Source organism: Microtus ochrogaster, unplaced genomic scaffold (assembly GCF_000317375.1).
Source record: "Microtus ochrogaster isolate Prairie Vole_2 unplaced genomic scaffold, MicOch1.0 UNK129, whole genome shotgun sequence".
NCBI classification, from domain to species: domain Eukaryota; kingdom Metazoa; phylum Chordata; class Mammalia; order Rodentia; family Cricetidae; genus Microtus; species Microtus ochrogaster.
The window spans coordinates 175,705-184,916 of NW_004949227.1; the positions used below are offsets into that span (position 1 = coordinate 175,705).

Sequence of the window (9,212 nt, forward strand, 5' to 3'; positions counted from 1 at the left end):
TTGAGAAGCCAAACCCAATTGGCAACAGGGTAGACCTCACCTAGCCTAGAGATCTGGTGGGAGTTGGGAGGCCTGGACCCAGTGAGAAAGGAAGATGGGCTGAGTGAGAGATACCTAAAACCTCTTCCAGTGATGCAACTTTCAAATGTGCCACTCGTTTGGTTTCTCAGTCTTGGTGAAGCTCATGTTGGGAGGCTACAGGAAACCCGTTCCCCATCTACATTCCAAGAATAAAGCAAGCTGCCTTTTTACTACGTTGATTGGACTCTGTGTTCATTGCTGTTTGTGCTGGGAGATGTCAGTTCATTAGTTCCCAGACTTCCACAGCAAATTGGTGGTGGGTAAGATGCCAAGGTGAATGTGAGTGGGAAATTTGAGGATCCATTCCCAGAAGCTGAGCCCTTTTGCTGAGAAGGCTGGGTCACAAGGACACAGCCTCACCTCCCTGCCATTCAACCACTCTGGGTGGAACTGTACATAGCAGCCTTGCTGGTGAGTAGGGAGAAGAAAGAGGAGGCTTGTAGGCAGTGGTGGGAATGGGAGAACAGAGGACCAGATATTTCTTCGGTTGCTTTGAGGGGCGTCTCCAGCTTCCTACCCTTTCCTAGTGGAGACCAAGCTCAAGTATTCCTTGGGCATTCCTCCAGCTACTGTGAAGTCTGGAATAATCCTATTGTTCTCTGGCTGTGGGGATCTTAGGACCAGAATGTGGGCTGATACTGTTCCGAAGCTTATGCTGCCTTGGCTGGCAACACTGTTACTGAAAGCTTGCAACATCAACTTCACATTTAGCTAGCATTGCCATCTGGCCAGATGGTGGAGCCAGAACCAGAAAGCAACTAATTGGCCAATAGCTGTTGCTACTTCCTCACTACTGATCAGCCAGAACATAGGTGACTTGTCATTTGTACTTCAGCAGCCAAGAGAAGCTATTGCTCCCACCTTTGGCCTTTACTGCTCACCTACTATTGTCCAAGAACTGGGCATGGCAGACCCCTTAGCTTGGATGAGCCTGAGTAAGCCTAACTTACACAGTCTATGACATCTCCCACAACCCAACCCTTCCAGAGGTTAAACAAGGATCCCCTAGGGTGTGGCCAACTGTTCCAATGACCTACTCTGGAGACTAGATAGCACTAGAAAAGTGGCTTTAGCCATACAGCGGGGTAGATTAACTTGGGATTTGGTATCCAGCTTCTTCCCCCCCAACCAACTTTCCCTAGTACTAAGGAACACTACTCAAGCTTTTCCTGAAACCTTGGCAAAGAGAACATGGAGGAGTACAAGCAGGAGTTCCTGGCCTTTGTCTTTCAGGCCTTACATGCTCATAGCAGAGGCCTCACTAGAGAAAGAACATACTAATGGAGGTGTAAGAGTCTGAGCTTCAAAGATCAAGCAGTATATTGGATGTGAGCAGCATCATGGGCTGGTTAGGATTAGGATGTAGTGTTTAGGGCAGCTACACACAACAATTTTAGCTGCTACGCAAGCAAAGCACAAAAGCACTTACATATAGCTTATGACCATTTCCAACATAGGAGCTACCACAAAGATGAGGCTGATTATAAGTTTTAACTGCTGAATTTGGGGGAGACTACAAAAGGCCCCTGCCTTCTCTGCATGTAAAGGTGTCATTCCCAACCACATGTGCAGTTAAAGGAGCCCTCCAGCCCAAAGCAATCCTAAAGAGTCCCAGGGTCCTGCCTACCATAGGCTGACCATGGGAAGACTTCCTGACAAGAAGCCAGGTGGACACCCAGCTCTGCCCTGGGGACTGGTGAGGTCAAGACAGATGGGCTTTTTTTTTTCTTTAGTAATGACAGGGCTTCTCTGTATCCCTGGCTATCCTTGAATTTGCTCTGTAAACCAGGATGGCCACAAACTCTGAGATCCACCTGCCCCTGCTTCCCAAGTACTGAGATTAAAGGTGTGTGCCACCACTGCCTGGCTGGAAAGATGGTCTTTTCTAAAGAGGCCTCATACTAGAAAAGAGAAAGCCTAAGCCATTTTGGCAATCAGAACAATGAAAGAAAACAGGACACCAGGGAAAGTAAATTATCCATTCAGTATCGCTACTGTCCAGGCAGACAAGGGCAGCTGGATTCCCAGCCCTCCCCAAAGACACAGGAGTCCCGTGTCTTAAATGTACTCATGACAGATAGCAACTGTTTATTAAAAGAAGCAATAGAAGGCCGAGGATGCTGCCCTCAGGCCTGGATGTGGCTCTTTGCACTGAAGGCTAGGTAGTAGATCACTATGCCAATCACTGCAGCCAGCACTTCCGTGGAGACCCAAGGCCCATTCCAGGTGCCCTATATAAGAAAAAGATCAAAATTACATCAGGTGAGTGACAGGAGAGTAGACCAGCCACTCTTAGTCACTTGTTCTCAGAACAGAGAGCAGTGATAGCCCAAAACTTGGGCTGCAGCAGATGGTAGCTTTCCCTTAAACTCACCCTGCCCCCCCCCCAATGAATAAATGAAGTGTGCCCTGTGTTCTCTGCTCCCAAGACAAAGCCACTTACCCGATGATCCACACTGACTGTAAACAGGGGTGGGATGATGGAAACGTCCTCATTATTTCTCTGAGCCTGTAAGGGAGGTGCTGGGGTCAAAAGGTGCTGGACAGGCTTCCAGTTAAGGGAGAAATGAGCAAGAGACAAATGAAGAAGCAGGAGCAGGAAGAAGGCTCCTGCTCCGTGTAAGCTAGACTGCTGATGGTGCAGAAGGGCAGTACATAGCGATCAGGATGACAGGGCTACAGAAATGGGGCATGCAGTTCCCAGATGACACTTGCCTTCCTTAGGAGGCTGTAGGACTCTTCATCGAAGAATCTGACCTCATAAGTGCCTGCGTGGGCGCTCTTGTGCTCCAGGCTCCATGAAACCTTGTTGGGTATTTGGCAAAGGGTGGACATAGCAGACACATGAAGGGCTACTCTGCTAGTGCGGGCACAGCACCATTATGAGCAGGTGCTTGAGTCTTTGATCTCTAACCCTGCTTTGAGCCATTTCCCCAACAACCCTGGATTCAGTAGCCCTTACCTGATATCGGCCCACATCCTGGCCCCGGGTTACAGGAAACTGTTTTCCACTAACGTCAGCATAAAGAGCCATGTTCTGGATTGGGGAAGGAGTGAGGACAATAAAGCAAGAGTCACATTTTCCTTCTTTGGACACACACAGAACCCCCATTATGCTGCTCAAAGCAGTACCATGACTAGGAAGAGTAGTCCAGTTGAAGGGCTATATTGGTAGGGGTTGCTATAGAAGACCCAAGGCAAATGCCTTCCACAGCCCATAGCCATGCTAGGTCATACCCATGGATACTGTCACCATCTTCCTTCCTGTTTCACTAGAGGTGAGTAGAGCAAGATCTTCCCTATGACCAGCTTAACCTAACCCACAGCAAGTCTATTAGCTGTATACACAAGTAGGATGATAAAAATGGCCTTGTTTCATGCCAAACGAGGTATTTAACCATAGAGTATTGACCCTCCCTCCAAAAAAAGGTCCAATTTCTTTTAGATTTTGAAAGAGCAGATCAGGGGCTCAGGCTGGGGTTTCCAATTTTAAACTTAGAGAATATCCATCCAGACACACACGCAGGCAAACTGCAACCAGAAAGAAGATGAAGGGTCATAGGGCCTGACACTAGTTCTTTCTTCCGTTCCAGACATTCATCCAGGAAACAGTGGGGTATCTACCCACATTACTGCATGGAGGCAAAGCATACCAATCAGGTCAGGAAAATGCTCTTGAAGTACTTGCTAGGATCTGGCCTTGCTGTGCCCTCATCTCTCCTGCACCCTGTGAATTGGAATCCTTATTCTCCCTGTTGATAGGATCCTCGGGTCACTGTCAACTGCCAGTGAAGAGCACTGCCACCCTTATCTCTTCCCCTGCACCCTCTCTGCTGAGTCCTACTGTCTTACCTGGACCCTGTTCTTGCAAGTCAGTGAGATCTCCACGATGAATACGGTCTCTGTAGAAATGACGGCATCTGAGGTTGTATAGTAAGAAGGGGTGATCTGGGGCTCCAGGCAGGCTTCTGCTGTGGGGAAGAGGCAAAGCCAATTTGTGTGTTCCAGGCAAAAGGCAAAAGAGTTTACCCTGGCTCTGCCTCTCAGACTTGGTGAACTGAGGACACACAAGTCCTTCTGTTGCTGACAGGGAGGTCTGGGAGGTGGATTCTAGTACTCGGTCTTAAGTATAATGGAAGAGACCAGTGAGAGATGTTGAAACAGGTCAGGATGGGGTAGGGAAGAGTCTGCAGAGGTAAAAACATGGAAGGAGCAGGAGTGTATTTGAGGGGTCTGGTTTATTGAATTAGTACCTGAGTCCAGGTCAGGGAGGCCACAAAGGAGCTCACCTGGGCCTGAAGCACCCCAGAAGCCCAGTAAACCAAGATAGCCTCATGTACTGAAAGCATTCTGTAGACACTAAGTGAAGTACTGGCAACACACAGGACTTTCAAAGAAGGGTCTCTAGACAATGCCAAGAATGGTCCTAGTGTTTCCAGAGAGAAGTAAACTCTGGACCCAAACATCAACCTGTTCCTGTAACTAAACACGTCTAAAGAAATGTGGTCACAGGAAAAAAAATAAGGTTATTATGTCACAGGGTATTAAGTAAACACTAACTGGGAAAGTCCTCATCCAACTGTTCTCTGTGTCTTGGAACCCTTCTGTACCCTGCTAAGCTGGGCCTTTTTCCTGTGGACATTGTGGAGCCCCTAACAGGTTTTACAGCCAGGTTTGTCTCTTTGAGGCGGTCCTCTAACAAGTTCCAAAACACGCGTCTGGACTCCAGGTTGAGCTCAACCCCACCACAGGGAGTTATCAATGGATCTGTGCACTGCTCAATTCTGCTATGAACCTTGGGAAGGATATACCAGGGCCTCATGGAAAGTCGAGGCTCTGGCACTAAAAGCCCTTGTTCACTTCTTTGGCTCCCTCTCTAACTTGCCTCCAGCACTTACTCTGCTCCTCTGCCTGGAGTGTCCTTGCTTCCTCTCTTAGCCTGGCCTACACGGTACTGGTTCCTCTCTGCCAGCACTACTTCTCACACAGGTTATTGCCAGGTGCTGATAAGCACTGTTCTTGTGCAACTACCTTCTGAAACAGGAATCAAAGACATATCACCTTCCCGGCTGGAACTGATGGCCGGAGCATGGTGCGCCTTTGGGGTACTCCCAAAAGCAGACATGGAAGGATTTGCTCTTCCAGCCGCCTGGCCGGCAGGTAAACGTGTATGTGGTGCTTCGCTCGCCACAACACGATACCCGCGGGGTTAGATCCCAGCAGCGAAGAGCCCCAGGAAGGGCCAGACCCCAGCCTCGCGCGCACCCTTCCTCCCCCAACACCACCTGCTACGGGACAGAGGTTCGCCCAAAATAAGGTCCGGTCAGGCCGCTACCTGAGCAGCAAGATAAGCTGGACAGCAGGAGTAGCGCCAGGGCGCCGAAAGATGCCATTGCCGCCATCGCCTCTTCTCTGCTGAAGGGAAAAGAGAGCAAGCCGCCCTGAACATGCGGAGCAGACGAGGAAGCGCGACGCGTAAGCGATCTCAACACCCAATCGTGCACAGTCGGGCTGGGCCGGGCCTGGTGACGTTGCTGGCGGCACTGACGTGTCCGCTTCCCTGACCAGAGTCTCAACCGGTGGCACTTCCCTCCTTTTCTCCCCAACAAGATGGCGGCAACAGTGCTCCAGGCACCGGAAGGGGGCGTAGGAACCCATGAAACCGTGCGCGTGCGTAGTGCTGGCTTTTCTTATCCTGCACCCCGGACCTTTCACTGGCTGAATTCTCGCGAGAACGGTGTCTTAACGTTTTGACCTGTAGAGGTCCTCACTTTTCGTCATGGCGCTGAAGGTGGCGATAGCTGCTGGCGGTGCTGCAAAGGCAGTGTTCAGGCCAGCTCTCCTCTGCCGTCCTTGGGAGGTGAGTGGTGAATGGGTGGTGGGACAGTTGCAGCGCTCACTGGGGGACTTCACACCCCATTGAGACCAGGAGTGGGGTAGCGGCTCTTTGAGTGACCTGGAGTGCAATTGGCTGTGCGGACCTTAGGAGGGGCGGGGAGAGGGCTGCACGCTGGGGTTCATTGGTCACATCTGCTGTCAGTGAGGAGGATGGCCGAAGTTGGCTCTGGTCTGGCTCCTCTAGGGAGGGGGTGGTCTGTGGCTTGTGACAGGGGCTCCGGAAGAGCTGGAAAGGTGGGTCGCTGTGGCTGAGTGTCTCCTCCCTGGTGTCCTTGTGGAAGCCCTTTTGAAGAGGTCACGTGTTCTCGCCCGCCTCGCCCTTTCCACTTGCGTTGTTGTCTGGTTCCCAGAGTCAATTCCTCCCTGGGTTTCCCTCTCTTAGACTGCTTTGTCACCAGTCCTATTGGAGGTGGAGACTCAGCCTTTACGAATGACTCTTGATCCTTCTTACAGCGCCAGACCCCCTGCCTCTCAAGCGGCTTGACACTTGATTCTAGCGAAAAGGCCAACAAGCAAACCCAAGCCCCTGTAATGAGACTGAACCAGGGTTCTGAGACTGGAAGCCGCTGGGCCTTTGCTTCCTCAACTTTCTTTTTGGGAGTCTTGGTTAGCCCGTTTAGCTTTTGGTTAGCACGGCTTAGCACCAGCCAACCAACAACTAGCTCTGGGGAATTAGAGCTCTGACCTCCAGACCATGTTCCCCCACTGACCCAGAGCATGGCCTTAAGCCAATTCTCTTCTCTCTCTGAGCTCCAGTTTCCTTTCTGTCCAGTGGGGAAAGAGGACTTCACAATCTCAAAGCATTTGACAACTCTTAACTTCCAGAACTCAATGTTGCCTGCAGCCTCTTTTACTTACTATGTTTCTCCCCTCAGTTCTCTGGGGGAGGGAGTTGCATATGCTTTATGAAATTCTATTTAAAATGTGGACTTCAACTCCTCAACCTGCCTCATATTGGGCAACTTTGATTGGACAAACTGGGTTTATGAGGGAGAGCTTTGTAATCCCCTAAAAGAAACTACTCACATCTGTATAGAGCAAGATCAAGGATTTGTGTTTGGGGACTTTTCTGGGACTGGAACAAAGGCCGTTGTCACATCTGGCACAGGCAGCAACTGTGGGACAGGTTTAGCACTAACAGTGCTGTTGCCTTCTGTGAACAGGGCTGCCGAGACTGTGAGCCACACACCTGGTGCAGGCCCTTAGCAGGCTGGCTCATTGTCACAGCTGAAGCCCAGGAGGAATTCACTGCTGGGAGTTACTGTGGTCAGCCTTGCAGCTCCCAAGGACACTAACTTTGAACTAACTCTCTGACTGAAAAGCTAGTAAAGTGAGGGTCGGTGTACTTTAGCTCAGCTCCATCCTGCTGGGGCTTGTGAACAGCTTGTATACCTCCTCTTGATTAGACTTTCCAGCAGTTAAATGAAATTGGTGCCTCCATTCCATGGGTTGACCAATTGCCCCTCTTTTTGTTTTTTTGAAGCAGAGTTCATGTAACCCAGGCTAGCCTTGAAATTGTTATGTATATGAGAATGATCTTGAATTTTTCCAGTCCTCCTGCCTCACCTCCTAGGTGCTAGGACTACAGGTGTGTGCTGCCATGCCTGACTGCTATTCCATGGTTTTTTTTTAAAACATTTATTTATTTATTTATTTATTTATTTATTTATTTATTTATTTATTTTGTTTACAGTGTTCTGCTGTGCTGCATGTATACCTGCAGGCCAGAAGAGGGCACCAGATCTCATTATACATGGTCATGAGCCTCCATGTGGTTGCTGGGAATTGAACTCAGGACCTCTGGTAGAGCAACCAGTGCTCTTAACCTCTGAGCCATCTCTCCAGCTCCTATTCCATGGATTTTGATAAAGACACACAGCCATTTCACGAGTAGCAGATGGCAGATTTACTAGATATCCTTGGTCTCCATCTGTTTCTTCGTTTTCTGACGTTCTTATTCACTTAGGAAATGGTCCTTGTCATCCAAGCACTGGGCCAGGCACTGTGCATGGTTTTGGAATGACAGGAGGGGGGGGGGTCAGACAAACATGTGCTCTGTTCTCAGAGGTTAGAAAGAGAGCAGGGAGGTGATAATCAGGTAGAGTTATGTTTCTTAGATGGGTAGGGGTAAGGTATAAGTAGAACTTAATAGCCCAGGGAAGGCTCCCAGGAGGAAGGGCTATCTATACTACCTTCTGATAGAAGGCATGGAGAACCTGCAGACAAGATGAATCGGATGTTGACAAGTACTAGAAAGAAAACATAGAAGTTCCAAGTATGCCTATGGCTGCATATGTAGCGAGGGACCTTTGGGGCTCTGGCCCTAGCAGTCAACCTTCCTAGTTCTTGGCTTGGGCCATTGAGTGGCATTCCTGCTTTGCTAGTGCCATGGTTCCTGGGCCTCTTGTAACTGTGGGCTAGGAGAACCCAGAGAAGGAGGGTCAGAGTCTACCTGAGCCTTCTGTTCTTCTGGAAAGAAGGCAATGCTCTTTAGAAAATGGCTATGTCTCTGCTATTGGTTAGACCGTTCTGCTACTGTCTGGTGGGTAAGTGGCAGAAAATCATCAGTTTACAGGGAAGAATTTAGCTGTACCATGCCAGTGCCTCCTTGAGTATTTCTAAGTGAGTGAGGCACAGCAAGAAGGAGAGTTAAGCTTTTCTGTGGAGCTGAGGATGCAGCCTCTCCCTCCAGGACAGTGGGTTACTTCTTAGCACCTAGCCCATTTGGCCCAAATGGCTTTTTTTTTTCCTGAAGCTATCAGAGTGTCACCAGCATGGCCAAACATAGCTGCTTCCCAGTCATGAGATTGGGGACATTCATAATCCATCCAGGATGCACCATAAAACTGCTTGCAGTTCCTTGTGATAGCCATACTAGAGATTGGTATCTGCTAACAGTCTTTCCAGAAATGGCTGTGGTTTCTAAGTATTTTTTTATGTCTATTCTGAAGGACCATTCCCTACAGGTGACAGTGCTTATCCCAGGGCAGTGGTGTGCTATATCTTCCTTACTTCCTTACCCATTTGCATTTATTATAGTGGCTGTGTACTGGCTTTGTAATAAGGAAAAATGAGGAAAGACCTAATGAAATTATTGCTCAGAGTTGCTGACTTATTGAGAGTATTCTTTTGCAACATTTCAAGTTTATCAGTCTTTTTCCGTGCACATGTAGCAGTAATTGACCAAAAGAGAATCCAAAGCCAATACACAAGTGGGATGGGGACATACAGTT

The 9,212-nt window shown here is 49.1% G+C and overlaps 2 protein-coding genes across 7 annotated transcripts in view; one reads left to right on the plus strand and one right to left on the minus strand.

Annotated features, from left to right (window-relative positions):
• Positions 1-2,054: 2,054 nt before the first annotated feature.
• Ssr4 (signal sequence receptor subunit 4) lies at positions 2,055-5,705 on the minus strand. Of its 5 annotated transcripts, none has more exons than XM_005371805.3 (6): positions 5,417-5,705; positions 3,934-4,052; positions 3,044-3,118; positions 2,797-2,886; positions 2,525-2,590; positions 2,055-2,312 (listed from the first exon to the last, which is right to left on the minus strand). In XM_005371805.3, the coding sequence occupies exons 1-6, from the start codon at positions 5,481-5,483 to the stop codon at positions 2,208-2,210; spliced, it is 522 nt and encodes a 173-aa protein (XP_005371862.1). In that variant the 5' UTR covers positions 5,484-5,705; the 3' UTR covers positions 2,055-2,207. The 5 variants fall into 5 exon arrangements, with proteins under 5 accessions (XP_005371862.1, XP_005371861.1, XP_026634141.1 ...); XM_005371804.3 differs by having other exon boundaries at positions 3,934-4,049; positions 5,417-5,609; XM_026778340.1 differs by lacking the exon at positions 5,417-5,705 and adding an exon at positions 4,980-5,357 and having other exon boundaries at positions 3,934-4,049.
• Positions 5,706-5,753: 48 nt separating this feature from the next.
• The window catches only part of Idh3g (isocitrate dehydrogenase 3 (NAD(+)) gamma), an 8,995-nt gene continuing 5,536 nt past the window's right edge, over positions 5,754-9,212 (plus strand). Inside the window, exon 1 of one of the 2 annotated variants that reach the window (XM_005371803.3) lies at positions 5,754-5,941. In XM_005371803.3, the coding sequence (XP_005371860.1) occupies positions 5,861-5,941 (81 nt within the window). In that variant the 5' untranslated portion in view covers positions 5,754-5,860. The remainder of the gene's footprint in view (positions 5,942-9,212) is intronic. The other variant, XM_005371802.3, reaches the window with a different exon arrangement.